Below are 24,999 nucleotides of genomic sequence, written 5' to 3'. Positions count from 1 at the left end.
AATCGCATTCACTGCGATAAAATTTAAAATCTTAACTTGGTAACATTGGATTCGATTCGATCTCCGATTTGACGTTTTCAACTTTTCAATTTACGTACGTGCATTGGTGTATGTGTATCGCAAACAAATTAATCGTGACACTTTATAAAACATTTTAACATGTGAGTGATGAGTTGTACCGAAAATGAAAGTGGACCTTTTGTCGTATTCTTCCTGCCAGCGGTCGTCGGCTGCTTGACTATACTCCTGGCGAGACGTTGGGCATACGCGCAAGTGAACAACACAGCGTCCACAGCGATCTCTAGACGACGGAAAATCATCAAAGACCCGCTTGTGAAGCGGCCCTTGCCGCCGATCACTTGTAAAATGACACCGCCAGGTCCTAAGAAGTCTTCTGGCGTTTGTAAAAAGGTATACACCGCGAAACAATATGTTACTTCAAAGTTTTCGGTCGGCGTTGCATTCGGTTTATTTTAATGAGATCCAGCAATAACAAACTTGTAACTGTACTCAAAAATTGCTTTAAGTTTACCTACCCTTGCTACTGCTCGTCAGTGGGTCAGTCCAGATGTTAAGGCGAACTATGGCCTAGGTAAGGTAGGAAGCTTGGAGACGAGTTACTCTTACTCAGAACTATTTTTGGGTTTTATGATATTTTGTCGTATTTATTTTGTGGGATATAATATAGGTTATATCTGTACTGTTTGGTATTGCATAGGAATCTGATGCCATCAATAATTATTTTTGCTATAAGATGAAACTAAATGTTTTCAGGGCACATCATCACCTCAGGAGGAGGATGTGAACAGCAATGGGAAGCGAGTGGGGCGTGTCCGTCTATCCCCCACCCCAGCTACACTCGACACTAAGCTCGTGGAGGGGCCTTCCCCACCCAAGCATATCCCGTTCCCGTGCATACCCCACGATCCGGAGCTGCTATTTGAGGCGATGACATTTGTCTTTACGGTGGTGGCTACGGGGCTCCAGTTCCTCAATCTGTATAGGACGGCATGGTGGCTACCACATTCTTATACTAACCAATCTATGGTGAGTATTTTTAACTAATTCAAGTAGCATGTTTCCTCCTCCTCCTTAACTTTTTTAGGGTTCCGTACCCAAAGGGTAAAACGGGACCCTATTACTAAGACTTCGCTGTCCGTCCGTCCGTCCGTCCGTCCGTCTGTCACCAGGCTGTATCTCACGAACCGTGATAGCTAGACAGTTGAAATTTTCACAGATGATGTATTTCTGTTGCCGCTATAACAACAAATACTAAAAACAGAATAAAATAAAGATTTAAGTGGGGCTCCCATACAGCAAACGTGATTTTTGACCAAAGTTAAGCAACGTCGGGCGTGGTCAGTACTTGGATGGGTGACCGTTTTCTTTTTGCATTTTTTCTTTTTTTTTTTTGCTTTATGGTACGGAACCCTTCGTGCGCGAGTCCGACTCGCACTTGCCCGGTTTTTTTTATCTTCGTTTATGAATAAATGCCACTATTTCTAGAGAATCTTGGCTCTAAATTCAACCACCTCGAAAATAAATTATAAAAACTCAAAGATATATCCCAGTTTTAAAAATGCGCGTCTCTCTAGTTGCTAAAATTGAAACTGCAATGAGGCATTATCTATGAAAAGGGACATTATTGTCGATGGCGCTTACGCCATTATTAACGATGCTCCGTTATGAATACAATGCCGCGCGATCCTGTGCGGCGTAAGCGCCATCGACAATAAGCTCCCTTTTCATAGATAATGCCCCATATTTTCATAACTATACTACAGTACTATAGTTATGAATAACACTTTAATTGAATGTTAATCCTTTTTATTTACTTACACAAAGAGTCCTGAATAAAAAGGGGGAAAAAGAGGGTAAATGTACACCTATAAGAAATGTGAGTTGATAGCCAGGTCCACACAGACAGAGCGAGCATATGCGCGAGGCAATTTCTTCGCGCTCAAAACGGCCAGTGAACACGTGCCTCGCGCGCGCTGCCTAGGCTGAGGCACGTCTACACTGGCCGGCTTGTGTGCGAGGAAATTGCCTCGCGCGTATGCTCGTTCTGTGTGGATCCGTCTGGCCACATACCTTTCAACAACTTAATTTATCTTATGATATTCAACTAATCCGTCTTTACCTATCCTTATATGGATTTAAAAAAAAACAAACAATTTGTTCCAGAACTTCTACCTCATAGATCCTCACCTAGTCGCTTTCATAGTGACGTTGCTGTCCCGTCGTCTGTTGCTGAGTCTAGTTGTTCAGCTGCTCAAAGCCACACTGGCGCCGCCAGCGTTGCCCCACGGCATCGTGGCTGCTAGGTATGTCCATTATGAAGATAACTTATCTTGAATTAAGGTCTGAGAGTTACACACGTGAACTCTCCTATGAGGCTGGCATCGTCACCACGAGTGTACGAAAGCCTCTATGAAAATTAAGAAAAAAAAATTATGAAGATAACTTGCGGGGCGTGTGCCTGCGATTAGTGTTACACTTTTTATGAGGCACACACATTTTACAGCACATCTGATGCTACGACTGCTACGACTGCTACGTTACAACCAGGGATGTAACGGATGTGGTTTTATCGGAACCGAAAACGAAAACAGATGTTTTCAGTTTCGTTTAACGGAATCGGAAACGAAAGCGGAACCAGAAACGGAACCGGAACCAGAATAGAACCTGAGTGATAGATAGGTAGACGAGATGTTATAGTCCGTGGTGTTGTGTCCCCCAAACAACAAATTAGTGCAGCATGTGACAAGAGGGGCGATGAGCGAATGACTGGTATAAACCTGTTTGTTTTTGATGGACACTGCTCATGTCCCGCTGCCGCGCTAAGCATTGACATCCGATATACTTCCGTTTCAAAAGTAACGGAACCGGAACAGAAACGGATGTGTAGGTAATACCAAACGGAAGTTCCGTCTTAACGGAAACGAAAACGGAGCTCCGTAACATCCCTGGTTACAACACCAGATACTATAGTAAACACATTACTACGTTGAAAATTTGAAGGGCCATATGTACTGTAAAACGTTGCACGATACACGTGCGAATAGGTAACTTCCTTGTTCCGTGTTTTAAAATTCGCCACTCGTTGCGAATTTCCTATTTTTCGTAATTGTGGTCACTATTGTGCGCCGAGCTTTGGTAAGGATAACAGCCGATTTGATTTGGTGGTAGGCAAAAATTTACCTCTAGCCGCCCATAGGTCAAACCTTGCCAAGCAAAATTAAATTTTATTTCGTCAACACAAAGTTCAAATTAGAATGCAACAGGAGACCTTTTTATAGGTCTCTGGGCGGCTAGAGGTTAAAAGTGAGACTATGACAAGGATTAGTGATAGTAACGCTTTCTTTGCTTCTTATATTGCACGTTCCATAACAACGTCCTAATAGCTGGATCCACAGTGTGGATTCCACACAGAACGAGCCGCCTCGTGAAGAAATTGCCGCACGAAACAGCTTGGTCGGTAGAGACGTGCCTCACCCGAGGCAATGCGGCTGCAGCACGTTTACACAGACAGAGCTGCTTCGCGCGGCAAATTCCTCGCGAGGCGGCTCGTTCTGTGTGAACCCGGCTTTTCGGAATTGGTAACAATTACCTTGTCATTCCTATGGAACATTAGTTTTTAGTTACCGCTATAACAGCAATTTGCGTGTATGGTTGCAGAATGTTCATCCTGGGTATGGTGATAGGGGCGCTCGCCTGGTGCGCGTACTTCATCGCACTCAAATATCCCATCGTCAAGATATTCTATCTCTGCTATCCGTAAGTAATAACCATGGAAATAAGTTTAACGTACACCATTTAGTTTAAAAACGCGTTATAAAGGACGGGTGGGGTAATAACATCCCCTTGCCGTTACGTCTTCTTCTAACTTGTTCGGCTTGTAACCTCACAGATGAGGATATTTACCATATACCATATAGAAGTTCAAAGGTGTATAAAACAAAAAGATGTAACATAAAACCTAAAATTAATAAAGACATAAAGTTTGACAATACATTAAGAATAGTCATACAAACCTATCACACAACCCTCGCATTGCAGATCCTGTCAATAATTCTCTACTGTACATACTTCCTTTATCAAGCAAGACTATTGTATGTAGAATTCTTATTTATCCACTACCACTTGCACCATTCACTAACCTGGAGTTAACCGGTTAAACCTGGAGTCACCATGGTTACTAGTACAATTTGACTATGGGTCAATGGTTTAACCCCGGGCTAGTGGGACGGTGCAAGTGGCCCTTGACCATTCTAAATTTTAACCATTCCACAGCGCGGTGGTATACTTCATCCTCTTCGGGCTGCAATCCAGCCCGTTCCTGGAGCTGAGCAACTCAGACTCTCCGCTGCATTGCTGCTCGCATGACCCCGATCAGGTCCGCGCCGAGGTGGACTCCCTGCGGCAGGACTTCAATCTTAGGGTCAAGAAGATTATATTCAACGCGGTGGTCGGCGCGTACTACTCTAGTCTAATACCGTGCTGTTTTGCACAGGTTAGTAGATTTTAAAGGCACTAGTGCTCATACTCATTCAAAGAAGCGAGCAAACATATCTGAATACAATCTTAATGTAGAGTCAAACACGTAAAATATTTTTGGCATTTATAAAGTCTTGCCGGTGAGGCGACTTTTTGATAAGACTAATTTCGTTTAACGACACGTCGCCATTTGTCCTGTAGAGCTGCTTTCCGCGAGCATTCGCTTACTGTGGCCGACACACTGGCTTTGATTTGATTGGTCCATCTCATTGGCGATCTTCCTCTAGCCCTGACACCTCCCACCCTTACTTAGACTAATAATGTGTTGTGTCTGCAGTCGTACGTGTACTACGACGTGTACCTGGCGTCGCAGCAGACGGCGTGCGTGTGCGGCGCGCTGGCGGCGCGGCTGGCGGCGCAGCTGCTGCCCGGCGCCTACGCCGACACGCACCACCGCGCCGCGCGCCACCTCGGCCGCTGGACGCAGGACGGTACGTATCATTGCAGATGACTGTACCTGGCATCTGTCTATTGCCACTTGCTGTCATCGTGGGAGCTGCGTGAAGCTCCTTATGCATGTAAGATAGTTGTATGAAGCTTTTTATACGCGGGTCCCGCTACAGATTGCGTGTGATCCTACCAACTGCGCAAGCGAAGTTTGCTTCGAAGGTTAATGTTTCGTTCGGTTAAGGCTTTCCCCTATTAAATTTATTCAGACTACATTTAAGTCGCTTAACTTCAAACTCGGGTAAATCCATATTAAGAAAAAGTAATAGGGTAGATATTTGCTGAGAGGATCGAATGGATTTACTCGAGTTTGAAGTTAAGCGACACATTTACCAGTTCGCCTTTGGATTACCTAATTATTAGGTTAACAGGGCAGTTATGGGATAACAATAAATATTAGGTCCTATTAATAATTTAGTCCTAGTCACAGACAAATCATCCTCCAGACTGAACATAGTCGCGCTACCCCCTCTGCCACGCATACGGTAATTTTACTCCATGTTCGAGTCGAAAGTGTCTTTGTGTGACGTCCGTGTCTTTGAACGGACCAATCACGGTACGGGACTTCGCTCACCTCGTCCCGCGCACCCCCGCATTTTTGGCATCATCGGTTGCATGAAATAATTGCTCTAAACTCGGTCTAGAGGATTCCTAGTCTATGGTCCTAGTATAACAAACACCTTTAATTTCATTGTAATTTGGCGGCCAGAGTATAAACATCATAATTATGAACTTAGAAAAACATAAACAAGAATGATTGCTTTCAGACGCGGGCACAGCTAACGAGTGGAGCCCGTTGAAGTTATACCAGCGTGGGGCGGTGGTGTCCCTTGACGGAGCGACCTACACGTGTGTGACGTCAACCGCGGCCGCGCGTCCGGGCAGTACGGAGCATTCGCGGTTCTATGTAAGTAAATAAATATAGATAAATATTATATGGACATTCTTACACAAATTTACTAAGTCCCACGGTAGCTCAAGAAGGCTTGTGTTGTGGGTACTCAGACAACGATATATATAATATACAAATACTTAAATATATAGAAAACATCCATGACCCAGGAACAAATATCTGTGCTCATCACAGAAATAAATGCCCTTACCGGGATTCGAACCCAGCACCATCGGCTTCACAGGCAAGTTCACTACCCGCTAGGCCAGACCGGTCGTCAATGTAAGTGTAGTCATACAACAGTGGAGCAGTGGAGGCCCTTGACGGAGCAAGCTACACTTGCGATACATGAATAGCAGCCGCCCGTCCGGGCAGTACGGAGCACTAATATAATATGCAGCTATTAAAAAGGTATTGTACAGTCAAGTGTAAAAACTAGAGATGCAACGGATAGTTGTTTGGCCGGATACCGGATATTCGGCCTGACCATCGGCCGAATATCAGGTATCCGGCCGCCGAATATTCGGCCAGCCAAACTATACCTACATTTCGGTTTTACAGGTGCGCATTCTGCAGGTTTGACCTGTTTCGTAGTGAACGTTCGCGCGGACTCATTTCTAGGTTCGAAATGAGTGCGCGTGCAATTCAATGGAATGTTTAAATTGTTTTAAAATAATAAACAAGTACGACTATGATCAAGACTGTTTCTTAAATCCAATCTTACTCCAAAATCAAGCAAATTTACTATCCGGTATCCGGTCGGATTTTAATATCATGCCCGGATAGGCCTGATACCGGAAAGTAACCAGTGTTGCCAACTCGGATTTTGAAAAAATGCTAGACTAATGTCTAGATTATGCCAAAATTATGCCAAATTCTTTGAAATATGCTAAAAAAAATGCTAAAATGTCACTTAAAAATAGGCATTTAAAATAATGAATGGTGTCTAAAAATATTCAGTAAAAACAATTAATTGTCTGATCAAATCTGCAAAACGGAACTCAAATATGTCAATCCACGAAAACATCAGAGGTAAATTGAACTGAATTTATTTGCTATTTAAAAAAAATTATACATATATAGTCCGTCGACGTCCATCCGCCCACAAAAGTCAACATTCATGTGAAAATATGAACCACATAAGGCGATGGCGCATATTGTTGCTGCCAAGTTGGTGCAAATTTGGCTTAGACTAAATTATGCTAAAAAATATGCCAGATGCTAAATGGAAAATTTTGGTGCCAAAGCGAGTGAAAATATGCCAGATCTGGCATCATTTATGCCAAGTTGGCAACACTGATAGTAACCGAATATCCGGTGCATCTCTAGTAAAAATATGGGTGCATATAACTTCTCAAAAATATTTCCCATAGTTCTTAATTCACTGTCATAAGAGCTATGGGACATATTTTTGAGTATGATGTGTGCAACCATATTTTTACACTTCACCGTACTTTTTTCCAGTGTTGACTTCAATGATTTCTGATTTCGTAAACACTTCAATATTACTCGTAAAATGTAGACTTTACTTTTCATAAAGTTTTACACGGATTTACAGTTGTGAAATTTTAAGTTGATTTTGATATTGATTGTTATTTAATTAAGTAAGTACAGAAGTTTCCATGACAAAAATAACACAATTGCTTCCGGAACCCACGAGGTTAGGGGTCATCCATTAATTACGTCACAAGAAAATGTGACATGTTGTGACATGGGGGAGGGGGGAGTCACAAACATTGTGACGTCATTTTAACTTCATCACTATTCATCAGTAACCGAAAATTAATTAATAATGCCGAGTTAGTATTGCCGATTTCGTTGAAAACAAAATTGCCTAAAATGTGACGTCACACCAGGTGGGGAGGGATTTGCAAAATGTGACCAAGTGTGACAAGGAGGGGGGAGGGGTCAAAAAACCTAGAAATTCGTGTGACGTAATTAATGGATGATCCCTATATAGAAAAAAAAAGTACATTCATGTTTTTTTATAACCAATATCAGTGTTGTTCAATTGAGGCGATACTACCCTCTTTATTTTGATCTCCATGTCCACATAGCCTTCAGCCACTCGAGATTTTGCAGAAAGGGTCACATATATCCGTCCCTTTCTAAACGGGAACGTGCGCAAGAGAGGGAGATCTGGTATCCAGAAGTTGTTTATTTCGTACGGCCCCTGAAACGTACAACTTGTTTTGGGGTGGTATTCGACCTGTCCAATTTCTTTGTCCGATGTCAGTGCGTTTCATTCTCTCATTAACCTCTAGCCGCCCAGAGACCTATAAAAAGGTCTTTTGTTCCATTCTAATTTGAACTTTGTGTTGACAAAATAAAATTTCATTTTGCTTGGCAACGTTTGACGTAAGGGCGGCTAGAGGTTAAAGCAAAATGAGAGACGCAATACATATTGGACAAAGAAATTGGATAGGTGGAATACACTTTGGCGAAATGACACAGTATTTTTAACCTCAACAGCACATAAAGGATTAGGTACTTTGCTGCTTACAAATTCGATACAAAATTCGATTTTGCTGCACGTCTTGTAGCAAGTAACACATGAACACATAAAGAAAACAATATCATTAAATGGTTAGGGATGAATGTTGATGGACGGATGTGGAATAAAAACCGGCCAAGTGCGAGTCGGACTCGCGCACCAAGGGTTCCGTACCATTATACGCAAAAAACGGCAAAAAAATCATGTTTGTTGTGTGGGAGCCCCACTTAAATATTTATTTTATTTGGTTTTTAGTATTTGTTGTTATAGCAGCAACAGAAATACGTCATCTGTGAAAATTTCAACTGTCTAGCAACAGCCTGGTGACGAACAGATGGACAGCGGAGTCTAAGGGTCGGTTGCACCAAACTGTTCGTATCGCTAAAGAGTTCGGTAATTTTTTATGTAGTTTCATAGTGGCTGTCAAATGTGGTTGGTGCAACTGGCCCTTAGTAATAGGGTCCCGTTTTTACCCTTTGGATACGGAACCCCTAAAAAATGATGGATGATGGATTGTGTGAAAGAGGACATAAGAAAGAAAGTAGTGAAAGCTGAGGTGAAGAAAGGCAGAGGAGAATGGAAGAGAAATACCTACATGTTGTGCCGACCCCACATAACATGGGATAAGGGCAGAGAGAAGATTTTGATTTTGAGTTTCGCGCTTAAGCATTCAATAGACATGTTTTCTTAAAGCATACTTAAGTATTTGGCTAATCCTAAAACGAAAACGAAATACGATACCGGCGGGATTGGGCAAGGAGGCAAATTAGCCCTAAGTGCGGGTCCGAAGAAGATGTTTTTCTGGATCATGTCACAAAATCGGGAGTGCATCTCGACGAACCCGCGCCTGTATTCGTTGCTACGGAACTCGTAAAACACTACGTCCACCTAGAAATTACAATAATTTTGTGCAACAGTTACAGTCACCTGCCATAATATGTTAGGCTGGTTTTAGTGTCACGCGGACCGTCCGTGCGGATCGCTCCGTACCGGCAAATGGTATGAGAAAGCTGTCCAATTGTGCGACTGCGACCGTCCGCGCGGACCCGTCAGCATTACTCTGTAACGCTCCCTGAATCATATTGGTCCGGTGCGGAGCGACCCGCACAGACGGTCCGTGTGACACTAAAACCAGCCTTACACAAGGAAGGCCACAAAAATATCTGACACGATCATATTTGTAGAGACATAAGAGCGCGTCACATATTTTTGCGGCCTTCGAAGAGTAACATATTATTGCCTGTGACTGTGCATATACATAGTGCGACATAAAAAAGTAAAAATTTAATAAAATGGAACAATCATTATCATTTCCATAAGTAGGTACGAAATTGTTGCCATGTTTAAGCATTTTACGTCAAAAATATGACAGTTAGGTACGTAGAAGTGGCGCCCTCATTTATTTTCAACAAAACGAGACGCAAGTCTTAAATAAGCAAATAACTACTCGCGTAACTTTTTTTTTGTATCATGATGAACCATCGGGGCCCTTTTTATATTTACGTTGTTTTTTTACCGTCACATTGTTATCCATAGTTACGAGGTGCACCGCATGTATATTCACGTAATATTTGGGGTCCCGGCGACTCAACCGCGTCGACGTGGCGCTGAGTTGCGAGAAATACTCGGGGTTGAAGTACGTCACGTTGGCGTGATCGAGAGACACATAGTACACCTGAATGATGATAAGCAGGTTTAATTTGGAATTTAATTTATAGTATGTATCTTTAGGTATTTAAAAAACCGGGCAAGTGCGAGTCGGACTCGCGCACGAAGGGTTCCGTACCATAATTAAAAAAAAAACAAAAAAAAGCAAAAAAAAAAACGGTCACCCATCCAAGTACTGACCACTCCCGACGTTGCTTAACTTTGGTCAAAAATCACGTTTGTTGTATGGGAGCCCCATTTAAATCTTTATTTTATTCTGTTTTTAGTATTTGTTGTTACAGCGGCAACAGAAATACATCATCTGTGAAAATTTCAACTGTCACGGTTCGTGAGATACAGCCTGGTGACAGACGGACGGACGGACGGACGGACAGCGAAGTCTTAGTAATAGGGTCCCGTTTTACCCTTTGGGTACGGAACCCTAATAAAAGTAAACAAAAAAGTTTTACAGTTTCGGGTAGTTATAGCATTTATTGGTTAACCAACCAAATGCAAAGCCGCCTGGATCTGTTACTGAACGATCTGACTCTAACCTACCCTATAATAATACCCTTTTTTAATTTAATACTTTGTAACTACCTGTGAGTTCCTGTAATTGGCTTCCTGTTTTAATCTTGTTAGCTATTGTAAGTTTTAAAGCAGTTGGTTCTCCTAACATAAATAAATACTAAATAAAAACTATTGTAATAGTGATATAATCAAGCTTTTCAATCTCGTACCTCACTTAGGCAACTCAGCAAGCTTCATTGCCTAAACACGGTACTCGACTGAAAAGCTCTCTATTATATCACGATTGTATAAAATACTAGCATGGATTACATAATATGAATAGGTATTACCTGATCATTTGCACACAAAATATCTGCCACCAAAGAGAATATTGCTATCAAACCCACATAGCGAGCGCTCATATTTCTATAGATTTATAATAATTATGATGTTACCAAAATCGAATATTTCATACTCCGCGCTGTACTGATATTTAGACTAATGTTATTGGGCAATATCAGGCTAGCTACCTCGCAGTTTAATAATAATATTACAATACGTATTTTACGTTTGGTGAAAATTATATTAAAATACTGTACTATACTTACAGGATGATTTATTATTTAATTGTATACCTATCTTTACTAATATTCTAAATGCGAAAGTAAACTCTGTCTGTTTGTGCAAGCTCGGGCTCGGAGGCTCGGGAAAGGACATAGGATAGTTTTTATTAATTATCATTATTCCACTCAGATGATTATAAGTACCTATTTAAAGTACTTGTACTGGCTAACACCACTTATTAAATAGAAGCTCTTATTCACACTTATTTTTAACCTTATACATACTCGTATAAGGCTTAAGGGTGTCAGAAATTATGCAAAATTAAACCCTATCAGTTTGATATAAAGTTCAAAATCTGATGGTAAATATATTCCCTCCGCCTTATAAAGGCTTGAACATTATTTTACGGGGGTCGCGGGGTCGAACCCCGGTTCGTACCAAACCAATGAGTTTTTCGGAAGTTGTGTACGAAATGTCATTTCATATTAAATTTACCAGTCACTTTTCGGTGTAGGAAAACACCGTGAAGAAACCTTCATACATCGCAAAGAAATTTAAAGGTGTATGTGAAATCTCCAACCCGCTTTAGGCCAGCGTGGGAAAGTATGGGACGTATTTAGGCTAAATTATTTATTTATTTTAAATCACTTAATTACTTACAACAGGTACCTAACATTAGGTAGCTAGGTGAGGTACCTTCAGGTCTGAAATCACAACATCCTATGTATAAAATGTAGATGTGAATTTAATGTTTGTTTATAACTATGTATTATTGTAGAGAACTATAGGTACCTACAGTCTCCGCCTATCAAATTAGTTGTACAAATTACGGAGTTGTTTTTTTAGATACGGTCCATTAAACGCTCGTATGCCGGAATGTGGATGTAATGTTTGATTCTAAGTAATTAATTATTAATTAGAGCTATATAATACCTATTAACGTGGACCCGCGTTGAAGGTTAATCACAATAGTTATGTTTATTCAAGTACTAAACCTAGGTACCTGGATCATACATAGCACTGTGGGCACTAAGGGCCTACATTGAGCTTTAAAAAACCGAAATCTACTTTGTCACATTCCCATTTAACAAGAGCGAAAAAGATATCTGCCTTCCCTTCCATAAGCCATTAGAAGGTTATTCCCAGCCTGACCCATCAAGTTAAACCCAGTGGTAGCAAAATGTGGGAAATAAATTCCCAGTTGTTACCACTTAGAAGAACCAAGTGGTGCACCAACTAGACTGTCCCGCGTACCCGCACTCCAGCTTTGAATTTGACTTGAGAGACGCCACGGTCCGGGATGTCAGCACCGCTGCTTTCTGGGCATCCACTGTTTAGGGTAACTTCGAGAGAAGAAGAAGTTGTTACCACTGGTAACTTGGTGAGTACAGCTGGGAATAACCCAATTAGAATAGAATAGAATACTTTATTGCATATCACATTACAGACATGGATGGAATGGAACAAAAATAAAGGTATACATGTGACACCCTGCAAGGGCACGGCAATATAAGAGGGCTACAATTAGGTGATTTGATTACAATTAGAACGTCCCAAGTATTTAACAGCTTTGTTTTTCCACAGACCGTGTTCTCCAACCCATCAACGCTGCTCTGTCTACTCCTCTGCTCACAACTATCGTTGATAGTCCTTCAGCTGGGCCTGCTGTACAGCTCCGCGCCCTGGCACAACTTCCTCGCCACCATATTATTACTCTTCATCAACTATTACACCCTCTTCAAGATGGCCAGGGACTATCTAGTCTCCTGGAAGGTCTATAAAGCGGAGAACATGATACAGGATAAGAACTCTGTTGTCAATTAAGTACTGATGAAAGTCATTCCGTGTGTCCTATGTTAGGAGCGAAGCCATGTTTGGTAATAAAGATTAATGTTTATTTTTCTTTTAGTGAGTTTTATTTAAGATAAGATTGACTCACGATAGAATCTATTCAGTTAGGTTAACTCTAAGTAGCGTTATTTACTATTGAAAATTGTCTCACAATAAGTCTTATTGAATTCCTGTAATTTTGTACTTAATCTTCTATTTCTCCGTTTTTGAATAAAGTTTTGTATTGAGAATAATTTGTGGAATATTAAGACTGACTTCGACTAGCATGTTCTTCCAATTCTGTCAGTTTAAATGGATCACTATATTTCCACGATTTATTTTGCAGTTAGATAAAAATCTGTTAACTAAACAAATTGCAGAAATTTTGTCCAAACTTCAAAGTAAAATATATTCCATTGATATTACAACTACCTATGTCATTATTCAGTTTATTTTTGTACCCTCTGATAATTCGTATCCCATTAAAAAAGAGGTTGAATCCGAGGGTTTACGAAAACGTAAAATTGTGGATACAGTACAGAGTACGCTATTTTACTGACGAGTGAAATCAACTTGAAACTTCGAAACTCAGACATTTTTAATTTGGACTCAAGAGATACGTATCGTGTGACGTCACTATACATTCATATATTATTGTGTTAATCCACCTAATACTTTATGAGTTTTTGCTGATTTATTGAATGCATAATAATTGAAAGCGCGAAAAAAAGATTAAACCTCGTTTTTTATTCGTGTATTTTGTTAAAACGAATTATGCAAATTAATTTAACTTTCCTATTGTTGAATTGAGTTGAACGTTGTATTGATGGTTTCTCTAAGTAAAAAATTGGCCATTCTGATACCTAACGTGTATCACCAACTTATGATGCTAATGTAAATATTCATTCATTGTATAACTTATACTTATGTGTAACGGCTAATGGCTCCTCTACACGATGGGCCAACGCCGGCCACTCCAAGAGAGGCATTTATGCGTTAGAGGGAGCAAGTGGTGTTGCTATCTCATTCTACCGCATGGCGGCATCCTTTGGAGTGGCCGGCGTTGGCCCATCGTGTAGAGGAGCCATAAGATGGATTCGTGCTTCGAATTTGAGAGGATGATGATGGCGCTGTATGCCTCCATACATTATGCGGTAGTTCTGAGGGCCTACCACGAATCACGTTCTATGTGTTGCCTCCCTATCACACTTACGTACGGATTTACAAATGCGACACGGAGAGGCAATACGTCGAACGTGGTTCGTGGTAGGCTCTCTGGTTGTCATAACTGTCATAAGTTCATGTGTGTAAATTCAGAGGACCTACTGCCGACGTCGCTTATCTGCCGCTCGAATATCCAAGAGCGATAGAGGCAAAGGGGCTACCGCGAAAACCGAAATTCGTAAATTGCGGGTATCTTTCTCTTTTACTCCAATGAAGGCGTAATTAGAGTGACAGAGAAAAATGCCCGCAATTTGCGAACTTCGATTTTCGCGGTTATAGCCCAGATAACGATTTTCGCGGTAGGCCCTCAGTTACCAATACCACAAAGTAAGGCTTCGTGTAGCGCCATCTAGTTGGACTGTCAAACCAGGAGGTTAGAACATTTCTTCGAATTTACACTAGGTAGGACCCGGGTATGTCCTTAAAGGACCCGGGTATGTCCTTAAACTACGTCCAAGACCATCGGTGGACGGGCAGCAGCGTCCCTCAAATTCGGTGTACTCGACTGCGATCGCCAACCCGCCTGCCAAGCGTGGCGATTATGGCATTCACCCCCCATCATGCAGGTCTAAGGGGGAGGCCTATGTTCAGCAGTGGACGTCTTATGGCTGAGATGATGATGATGATGACACTAGGTTACAAATAAGTACAGTTGACGAAATAGTTAACTGACCTTTAGTTAATTTTATCGGGTGTTTACGTTTATACATAAAGAAGTACGATGGAAGTTAATGATTTATGTTGGTGATAACATTGTTACTATCTGTTTGGTCATTCACATTATCTTATTTCTCAATACGTCAGAGAACGTCGGTTTACACTTAAAAGTGTTAATCCGTCAGTTTGTTTACATTTCATGCTCTTGATATAGGTAACAATGACTTTGCTTAGTGCAAAAAAGTTCATAGACTGTCAGGTAAAATAACAATTATATGATTACTTGCCATATTTTGTGTATTTATTTGTCGAAATAACACCTAAGGTGTATTCGGGTAATACCGAATGTCGGATAATTCCGAAAATCACCCTAAATCCCATCATAATAAAAGTCTCTTTTCGGAATTATCCGTCAGTTTTCGACATTCGGAATTACCCGAGTAAACCTTACATCATAATTTGACCATAATGAACCCTTGGTATCGTCTTGGGTCGTCCCATTCGTTTTTCGTCAAGTTCTTAAATTAGTCCTATTCTGCTTTCGTCACTCATTCAACATTGAAAGGCACCGACGATTGTGACGAATGTAGAATGGGCGACGAAAGCAGAATGTAACTAATTTAAGAACTTGACGAAAAAGGAATGGGACGACCCAAGACGATACCGAACCCTTTGGATGCCAAGAATCCTTATATGTAGTTCCCATAAAAGCATAATTTCTAGTATTTTTTTACTTTGGCGTAGTCAGAAATATATACTACCCTAACATTATTCAAGTGAAGAAACACTATACAATAGGAGTTCGTTGCCAAGAAAGTTTGTATGAAATTCGAGCAAGTAGAACCACCTTAAGTGTTATGGCATACATTGTCAAAGTAACCTTCATGCGAGGTTAATATTAGCTTGCTTGTGCCAACACGTTGGCGTGTGAGTGATAGTTTAGTTTAGGATTGGATAAGTGGCGTGAACGTAACATATTATTAATATGATTGTATTGATTGTAATATTGTAACAAAACGAGTAAGGGATTAACTTGCATTTAAGTGATAATGATAGTAAAAAGTCTTATCAAAGATTAACATGAGTACCTATATTTATCTTAAAGTCAATAAATTGCACCATTATCTTACAAATTGTAATACACAATATACACGGTATATTTTGTTAGAGAGATATCCAGTAATCGGATACTGTTAATTATTTTATTTCACTACCCAGGAAGGTGTTTTTTCACTGTCATTAATTTGTACTTTTATTGCCTTCATTTTATCTCTGACGATGTCACAGGCACTCAGCAACTCTTTGTCTTTTCTGTTCAATGCATTTAGTCTCACAGTGTGCCTGAACTCTACCAGGGTGTCTATGAGATTGTTTGGTATTCCATTCTCCGAGCTATCCTGTAATTTGAGCCCAAATTTTGTCAATACATTAGTAATATACTCGGCTATCAGTAGAACTGGAATTGGATAAAACTCTGAATTCTCAAGTTTCATCACTCTATTTGTCTTTATAACTAAGTTTAATAAGTTGTTAATACAGCTGGCTGTATCAAAATCTGATCGAAGAACTTCTAGATTTAATTCTTCAACACTTTGCAAGCTGTCAAGGATTTGATATTTATAGTCACCATTTTCTGTTGCATTGTTATTGACATAGTTGTATGCATCCTTGAGGAAGAATTTGAATTTATTTAGTACACTTTCAGCTGTTTTCATCAACTCATCACTGTATTCCATTGGATATCTATAGTTTGACATAATGCAAGCCATCCTAAATGTGTCGGCACTGTGTTGAGACAGCATCTGTGGTATGCTGATGGTATTTTTCAAGGATTTAGACATTTTATTGTCACCTTTCAGTTGCAAATGACCTATGTGTATCCAGTAGTTGGCCCATTGCCTGGTGTTGTGGAAGGAGCAGGACTGGGCCTCTTCATTCTCGTGATGAGGGAACTGCAAGTCAACTCCTCCAGCATGAAAGTCTAATTGAGACCCAAAGTACTTGCTCACCATGGCCGAGCACTCTATGTGCCAGCCAGGCCTCCCTTCACCCCATGAGGCCTTCCAAGATGGCTCCCCAGGCTTGTGGGCTTTCCACAGAGCAAAGTCCATCTTGTTCCTTTTGTACTGATCTGCTGGTTCACCTGCATCTTGCATTTTCTGCAACTTACCATAAGCATTGTATTTCTCAGTGTCAAAATACACTGAACCATCTTTAGTAACATAAGCCATGCCAGATTCAATGATTTTCTGAATGAAAATTTCAATGGAGTTAACATGGTCTGAGACCCTTGCAACTATTAGTGGTTTTTCGACATTCAAACTGGCCATATCCAGCCAGAACTCATGCTCGTATTGTTTCGCTACAATCCTAAAGTCCGAATTAGTCTCTTTGGCCTTTTTAATTATTTTATCGTCGATATCGGTGACACCCATAGCAGTGACGAGTTTAATTTTGAAGAATTCTTTAAGTATTCTCTGTAGAATATCAATTTTAACATAGCAACTTGCGTGGCCTAGATGGGCAGAGTCGTAGACGGTGGGTCCGCAGGAGTACCACGTCGCGATGTTAGGGTCGTTGAGGATCACAGGCACTTTCTGATCAGCCACACAGTTGTACACGTACGCCCCGATAGGATTCCCATTCGGCATCATCCATTTCGTCTCTTTATAAGGCTTTAAGGAGCAAACATGGGATAGTTTCCTGGAGAATACTGGTATGATCTTTCTCATTGTTAATTTGTGTACAATCACGACTGTCACGAGTAAACAAAGACTTATTATTAAAGCAATTATTAGATAGGTTCATTGCAAGCGGCCTTGATCAAATCAAATTGTGTCATCTGTCATTAAACAGCTGATTGGACTTTTGAACCTTGACTTAAACTACTTAACATATTTATAAAAACGCCCACTGTTTTACCATCGATCGGATAAAAGTGGTCTCAAACATGCAATTTGACTTCGACATCTGTCACATGTGACGTTTGTTGTTAGATTTGTGATTACTGTTGAAATAATTGAGCAAAGAAATCAACAAATTAGAAGATTCATGCAGATTGAATAGAAAACAAATACAGAAAATGGTTGTTTTCGCTCCAGATGAACTAGGACTTGCCGACAAGTCACCCTGTGCTGGCATCAGAGCTGATCTCAAGATGTGTTTGTTAAATACGGATTGCTGCAAAAAGGTTAGTTTTTGTATGAGTTTAATAATTTCATTTCGAAACGTTGTTTTAAGCTGTTGTGAAAGTTAAACGCTATTTAGACGGGGGTTTCTTAAAAGACTAATAAGACTTTACATTTTCAGGGCAAGAAAACACCTCGAGAATGTTTAAAGTCAGGGGAAGTTGGAGATGAATGCCTGCAACTGCGACAGGCTTTTTTTGAGTGCAAACGATCCTTAGTAAGTACAAATAATGTTTATGTTATAAATACAATAAACATTTGATACGGCCGGTACATATGGCCGACTAGAGACGAACTAGAGACCAGTTTAATATGAGTAGAACTTATTAAAATTATATACAGTACAATTATTATAGTTCTTTTTTATCTATACGGAATGGTCTTGATAGAGTAACAATATGCGTCATGTAAAAAAAACCGGGCAAGTGCGAGTCAAACTCGCGCACGAAGGGTTCCGTACCATAATGCAAAAAAAAAAACGGTCACCCATCCAAGTACTGACCTCTCCCGACGTTGCTTAACTTTGGTCAAAAATCACGTTTGTTGTATGGGAGCCCCATTTAAATCTTTATTTTATTCTGTTTTTAGTATTTGTTGTTATAGCGGCAACAGAAATACATCATCTGTGAAAATTTCAACTGTCTAGCTATCACGGTTCGTGAGATACAGCCTGGTGACAGACAGACGGACGGACGGACGGACGGACGGACAGCGAACTCTTAGTAATAGGGTCCCGTTTTACCCTTTGGGTACGGAACCCTAAAAACAGTGTTCTATTAAAGTAATTACAGTGTTAAAGATATATCTTTAGGTGTAAAACTATTAGAGGATAATAGATGTGTTTCATACATTGTTCTATTCACCAATGTTGATGCTGACTACTTAGTAGTAGTCAACGTAATATCATTGTTGATATTTACAGATGTAGTGCATAATTATTTTCCATCGGATTTTCACAGAAATATACAAATGTGTCTTGCTATTCCAGTCAGTCTTGATACTCTTGATACAAAAAGTACTGAGGTTGACTGAAGTAGCATGACAAATACGAATGGTTCCGAGAAAATAAAACTATTATGCACTACATCTGGTACTAAGGAATTAAGTTTCTAATCAAATCCAATTGTAGTAATATAAAATTTCTTATGTATTTGTTTGACTCTTTCAGTTGGATAATAGAAGAAGATTTCGAGGGCACAGAGGATACTGAAGCTATGTATGATCATTCATTACTAAAGTTTAGTTTATTATTTTACTATTAAAAGAACAAATGTGTAGTATTAAATATTAATTCTTGTTTTCCAATAAAGTTACCAAAAATAATGAATATTTTTTTTTACAAAAATAAAGTTTAGTTTAATAAGTATCTCTTTTAATCTTGAAAAGTCAATATTTAATTCAAAAATATCGTATACAAAAAGAATGGTTTTAAAACAGCCTTTGCCAAGTGTAATTGTAAAGTAAATAAAAGTTAAATAATTTTATTAATAATTTTAGACTCACTTGTTTTAAGTCAGTTGTTGTGTAAAACAAATGAGTCGTTCTGTTGTCTTGTCTTTTTGTTTTCGTTTATTGTCTAGTAGCTTTAGTAAACTGGACTTGTGGATAGTATAATAGTGTGGACAGTACCTACCCAAGTACCTTTAGTTAATACAGGATAAAATGAAACCATTATATATTTTAAATTTTATTACAAAAATAATTGAAATTTCTTCAATTTGCTAATCATCTATTTTGCTTTCCAAGCATTTATTCAACACATTTTTTTAAATAGAGATTTTTAAGAAGGTACAAAATATCTATTCAGCAGAAAAATATCTAAGATATTGTTGCCAACTTAAAATAACAATAATAGGGAGTGAATTTAAACATTATTTAAAGTTAATAACCAAAATGAATGACTATTTGGAAGTCAGTAATTTGAAAAATTTATTTGAGAAGGTTAATATTACTGCTAGGGAGTAATCTATAACTATCTAATGTTTTATTTAAGTCAAATTGTTTCAGAATGTCCAAATCCTTCTCACACTAATTATTTATTTGCAAAAGTTTAACTGTACTTTTCTTACATACATGTGTAATTTTATTCATACTCAAACAATCTCACTACAAGGTTAACCAATTAACTCAGTTGATGAATGAATAGTGAATATTCACTGCTACACAGTTGATGAATGAATTATAAATTGTAAAGTGAATATTCACTGCTATACAGTTGATGAATGAATTATAAACTGTAAAGTGAATATTCACTGCTATACAGTTGATGAATGAATTATAAACTGTAATGTGAATATTCACTGCTACACTACTGAACTTACCCAAGGAACTGACTGAGTTAAGTGGTAGTCCCCTGATAAATACATAAAGCAATGATTATCCTAGATAATTAACAAATGCAAGCCATTATTGCTTTCCTACATATCAACTAGATTTAGCACCATAGCAAAAATAACCGTGCCTTAAAAATAACCAGTATTTATCTTTCTGTCAAAAAACTTTCGTTGATATTTTGAGTTACTTTTTTACATACATAACTGCCTTTTTCGGTTAGATGTTAAATGAACACTTGAATGTTACGTACATATTTTAATTATTATTGAATCACAATACTTATTAGGTATTTTTGGTCAGTCGCCAGAAGTAAATAACTCTATTAATTATTGATTTTGTTTCTGTTAAAATGGAAAGCAGGCTGAACCAAAGTATGTTTGCTTCTTATTGTTAATTGACAAGACAAAATATAACAATTTATCTATAAATAACAAAATAGATTGAATACCTAATCTATCTCAACACTTAATTCATGTATTATTTGTGCATTACAGCATTGAAGCGTATCTATTTATTTTAATAATTCAAGAGCTAAAATATTTTACATATTTATAATAACTTGTTTGATTCCATAAAGTTCCAGCTTTGCACATTATAGTGAATTATCCATAATCATAAATCTATTATAATCATTTGAAAAATATGGATAAATTGGGAGGAAAATATTTGCATTTGTGTATTAGTATTATGTGAATGATATAGATAATGTTTACAAATAAGGTATTAGTTACTTTTAAAATCTATTGAGTCGCCATTTAGACACCAACGCCGAAGTATACATTGTAAATGCAAATATTTTTCGTATCCCAAATTACCAATGTCCTTAATTAATATGTTATTTTGAAATATATATTATGAACTATTCGAGGAGCGCCTTTTCTAAAATATTTCTCGTACTGTTGGCAAAGAAAAGATTTGACATGAAGTAGACCTTAAGGGCTGATGCACTCGCATGCGATTTTAGTTACATTGCGGGCAGCTCGTTACGTCCAATTCAACCGACCGATCAAAAACCGCAATGTAATGAAACTCGCATGCGAGTTCTCGCACCGTCTAAATGAGCCCTAACAGCGGCAAAATACTTCATTTTGAAAAAAAAATTAAGCATATTATGTAGTTATGCGAGTTTATTAGTTTAAGACCGCAGACGCGAATCTTCCAGTCAAATTTAGGTATAAGAGACAGAAGAAAATTAATTATTCCGGGTCTTTCTTTGTTTTGTTGTATTGTCTCATACAGTTTAGCAGCTTATCTAGTACAAATAACTACTATTTTAATAAGCGACTGGGTGCCTAATAGAAATGCACTCAGTTTTACATTTTATAATCAGCTCAGAAATTATGTTTATTAAAAGACCTGAGTATGATAAAGTTTTTAAAGTAGGTACTAATATTTATTTTTTGTTTATATATACATAAGCTGTAAAATATTGTGCAAGAAAAAAGCATACACAATTTATGAGCTGACCATAAATATCACCTTAATAAAAGTCTATAAAGTCGAAAATAGCTTGTGTAACCGGCCTCGATAAAAGCTAAGCTAGGATGGCCTACAAACTAATACAGTATTTAACTATTTAGTACCGAAAACACAACCGATAAATTTTAGGTAACCAAATTACATTTTATTTAACAAATAATTTAGTTTAAAGAGAAAAAGTAAGTTTTCTAGAAGGTCCCATTGGAAATTTGCAAACATTACTCACTAGAACAAGATTAATCACGTGTCGCATATATCGTATACGTTAATTTTTTGTATGAGTAATAGTATACAAGAATTAACAAAAACCAGTTGTGTTTCCGCTTATGTGGGAATTTTAAGGGCGAACCACACCAAACGCAGCACGACTCCAGCTCACAGGGTAGACACGCGCCTGGTCTGCAACTCTGCATAACCATTTGGTGTGTATTGGCCTTTAAAGAGCTTCTACGAATCTATGTCGTACTTATTTGATATGTTTGAGGATATGTAAGGAACTACAAGAGTGAGGAATATCATAATTAACTTGCGCTTTCGGATCTTTGGAAGACGAGTTTCGATTCAGGGTTTCTTACTGAATCCTTACTGATTTGTTTACGATCCATACCATCCCCCGTCCACTAGCTAAGCTTCGTATTAACCCGCCTACCCTACTGTGTGTATGTGCTCTGTGAACGACCGTGGCGCCGCCCTGGCGGGTATAGAACGCATTATCACTTCGCACAGAGCTCATCTTAAAATGTGTTGTCTATAAAAAGAAGTCAGGACAGCATAAAGTCCCAACGCAAGAATTTGTCTTAAGGGCCTCATGGTTTACAAATATTCTGAAAAGAATTATTTTATAGAATCTCAAATTTTCATAATTCTAATTGCATTCTTAGGATAAAAAAAATGATGGTATTTCGCATAGCTAGTGAATGATTCTCAGGCTGCTTTTCTACCAAAGCTTAGCTCTATTACATTTCCGTAGGTATGTCCAAGTCTCACATTCGTGGCTTAGCTTGGTCACTTTGTATGAAAATATACCTTATAATTCTGGTCGAAAAGCAGCCTCTTTATACATTTCACCCTCAAACCCCTCTAGGAACCTAAGGCCGGTTTTCTAACAGTATTTGTGCATGTATAAGTAGGTTTAAGAATTTATATTTAACGCCTGACACAAGATATTGACAAGTCGACTTATTGAACACTTTTAAAATTTAAACAGAATGTTATATTGTACGAATAGGGTGCAGCGTACTTCAGATTCATATTCATATCAGTTAAAAGGTAGGCCTTAGCTTCATTCATACCTATACCATCCTCCTAAGACCCAATAAGGTCCTACCTATAGTACTTTCACAGTTTGATGAAATTTAAATCATAGTCAATTGGAACGAACTCGCTTTTGCTTTGTTTCGTAAAATTTTGAAACAACGCAAAATCAACTCTATTTCCTACACTTTAGGTTCAAATTACAGTGGCAAATTTTGGATTTTTCATTTGTATGCCTAGGTCTTAGGAGGCTATAAGGATCAATTCATAATTATCAAATATGTGATGTTAGAAAACATTCACTGTAATTCCATTATGATACAGTAGATGTCGCTAAGCGCCTTTCTAGAAGGTTTCTCAATTAATACTCCTGTATTTCAAAAACTGTTCTTAAAATCACCTATTTTCTGAGAGAAGGGATTCTCTCCGTGGTTGTCTAAGTTCATGCTGCACCCTATTGAATATTGAACACGTCACAGCTGTTAATAATACTTTGGTCCAATCAGGAGCATCTTAGGAAGAGCAATCTTCTACGCCTTTACAAATTAATGCAAGCTCAAGAAACCGAATGTTTTAAACGACACAACTCTGAATACTACAATTGATAGTAGAGTTAGACTAAGAAGCGCAATCGCCGCTAAATAACACGCAGTGAAAGTGTTATTTATTGGTCATAATTTCATAGAAATTTGGCATTTAAAATAACACTTGCACTGCGTGGGCTATCAATATCGCTGAAGAGTTTTCTTGGTCTAACTCTACCAAGAATTGCTGTAACTGAAATGATCACGTACTGTGCGGTTTTGCAGGAATCTCCTTCCACGAAGGGTCGGCTGTGGAAGGAACTGCGCCACAAATCTTTAACTCTTTGTCCTTTAAGGGCCACTTGCACCATCCCACTAACCCGAGGTTAAGCGGTTATACTGTTAACCCCGTGTCAAATTGTACTGGTAACCATGGGAACTCCAGGTTTAAATGGTTAACCCCGAGTTAGTGGGATAGTGCAAGTGGCCCTAAGTAATTTAAGACTTCTGTACGATGTTATAGATCAGTCATCTGACTATTGTGATTCGATGTTATATCGAGTTGTGCCATTTCAGAACTAATCAAATTAGTCAAATTAGATTCCAGTCTAGATTTTTACTCTAGTAAACACTAATCAGGGCTCACAGCCCCATCCCTCTGCTAGAACGTCTGTATGGGCCTATACAAGCCGGTGTACCCACACAGGCGCGCGCGCAGCGCCGTGATCAGCATCGCCGCGCCCGACAAATCGTCCAACAAGTTGGCACACTCGCACACCAGCAGGTACATCTTGTCGCCGTGGCTGGCGACGGACTTGTGTAGCGCTATCTTCCTCATCCCGACGGAGTGAGGGAGATGGCGGTAGAGCATGCGTGCGCCGGTCCAGTATAACCAGTTGCGCTCGAAGCGCTCGCCGTCGTCGCCTTCGAATACCTGGAAGATGATTGAGGGCAGTTAAAGGAAAACATCCAACAAAAAGGTCCTGTCCTGATATCTGGTCTAGTTGGCGGTCTAGTCAAGATTGTCGAAAGCGGGTAGCTGACGTAACGTTGAGAAGAGCTACATCTCGTAGACGTGGACGTATTTCACATAAACTCAAGAGGATCCATCTAGAGCACAGCCCAACTGCATGGGGAATACCTCCACCTTACCACAGAATAAATAATAGTACTATAAAGAAGACTCTCTAACAAAACGCGTCTGTCACGATCAGCACAGATATGGCCGCTAGGTGGCGACAGCGCCACGCGCGGCTTATAGCAAACCCCAAAATTGGGGTCGAACGGATGTACTTTTAGCTACCTGTAGCAAAGCGACGAAATCGCAGAGTGAGCCACGCCTGACCTTACAGAAAACCCCAGCCAACTAATACTAAACCTCACTCATAGTGTTGTGTG

At 39.1% G+C, this 24,999-nt stretch overlaps 4 protein-coding genes and 1 long non-coding RNA gene across 7 annotated transcripts in view; 3 read left to right on the top strand and 2 right to left on the bottom strand.

Annotated features, from left to right (window-relative positions):
- Positions 1-89: 89 nt before the first annotated feature.
- Positions 90-13,014, top strand: LOC134668090 (transmembrane protein 39A). The gene is made up of 8 exons (XM_063525571.1): positions 90-411; positions 775-1,047; positions 2,185-2,324; positions 3,679-3,777; positions 4,294-4,513; positions 4,835-4,988; positions 5,772-5,911; positions 12,696-13,014. Exons 1-8 carry the CDS (start codon positions 169-171, stop codon positions 12,933-12,935), a joined length of 1,509 nt encoding a protein of 502 aa, XP_063381641.1. The 5' UTR covers positions 90-168; the 3' UTR covers positions 12,936-13,014.
- A 1,029-nt stretch (positions 13,015-14,043) lies between these two features.
- Positions 14,044-15,111, top strand: LOC134668418 (uncharacterized). The gene is made up of 2 exons (XR_010098772.1): positions 14,044-14,567; positions 14,801-15,111. It is a non-coding gene; the product is annotated as an uncharacterized LOC134668418 (long non-coding RNA).
- Positions 15,112-15,797: 686 nt separating this feature from the next.
- LOC134668417 (probable cysteine--tRNA ligase, mitochondrial) lies at positions 15,798-17,652 on the bottom strand. Its single transcript, XM_063525899.1, has one exon. It carries the CDS (start codon positions 17,552-17,554, stop codon positions 16,025-16,027), a length of 1,530 nt encoding a protein of 509 aa, XP_063381969.1. The 5' UTR covers positions 17,555-17,652; the 3' UTR covers positions 15,798-16,024.
- Positions 17,653-17,812: 160 nt separating this feature from the next.
- On the top strand, positions 17,813-19,337 carry LOC134668203 (cytochrome c oxidase assembly factor 5). Its single transcript, XM_063525708.1, has 3 exons — positions 17,813-18,012; positions 18,132-18,227; positions 19,179-19,337. Exons 1-3 carry the CDS (start codon positions 17,905-17,907, stop codon positions 19,218-19,220), a joined length of 246 nt encoding a protein of 81 aa, XP_063381778.1. The 5' UTR covers positions 17,813-17,904; the 3' UTR covers positions 19,221-19,337.
- A 947-nt stretch (positions 19,338-20,284) lies between these two features.
- LOC134668101 (uncharacterized) overlaps positions 20,285-24,999 on the bottom strand; it is a 136,017-nt gene continuing 131,302 nt past the window's right edge. For all 3 annotated transcript variants that reach the window (XM_063525591.1, XM_063525594.1, XM_063525593.1), the window contains one exon: positions 20,285-24,535. In XM_063525591.1, the coding sequence (XP_063381661.1) occupies positions 24,263-24,535 (273 nt within the window). In that variant the 3' untranslated portion in view covers positions 20,285-24,262. The remainder of the gene's footprint in view (positions 24,536-24,999) is intronic.

The sequence above is a fragment of the Cydia fagiglandana genome, chromosome 10 (genome assembly GCF_963556715.1).
Source record: "Cydia fagiglandana chromosome 10, ilCydFagi1.1, whole genome shotgun sequence".
Taxonomy (NCBI): Eukaryota; Metazoa; Arthropoda; class Insecta; order Lepidoptera; family Tortricidae; genus Cydia; species Cydia fagiglandana.
The sequence above is the reverse complement of the archived record's forward strand: the minus strand, read 5'-3'. Positions and strand labels throughout refer to the sequence as shown.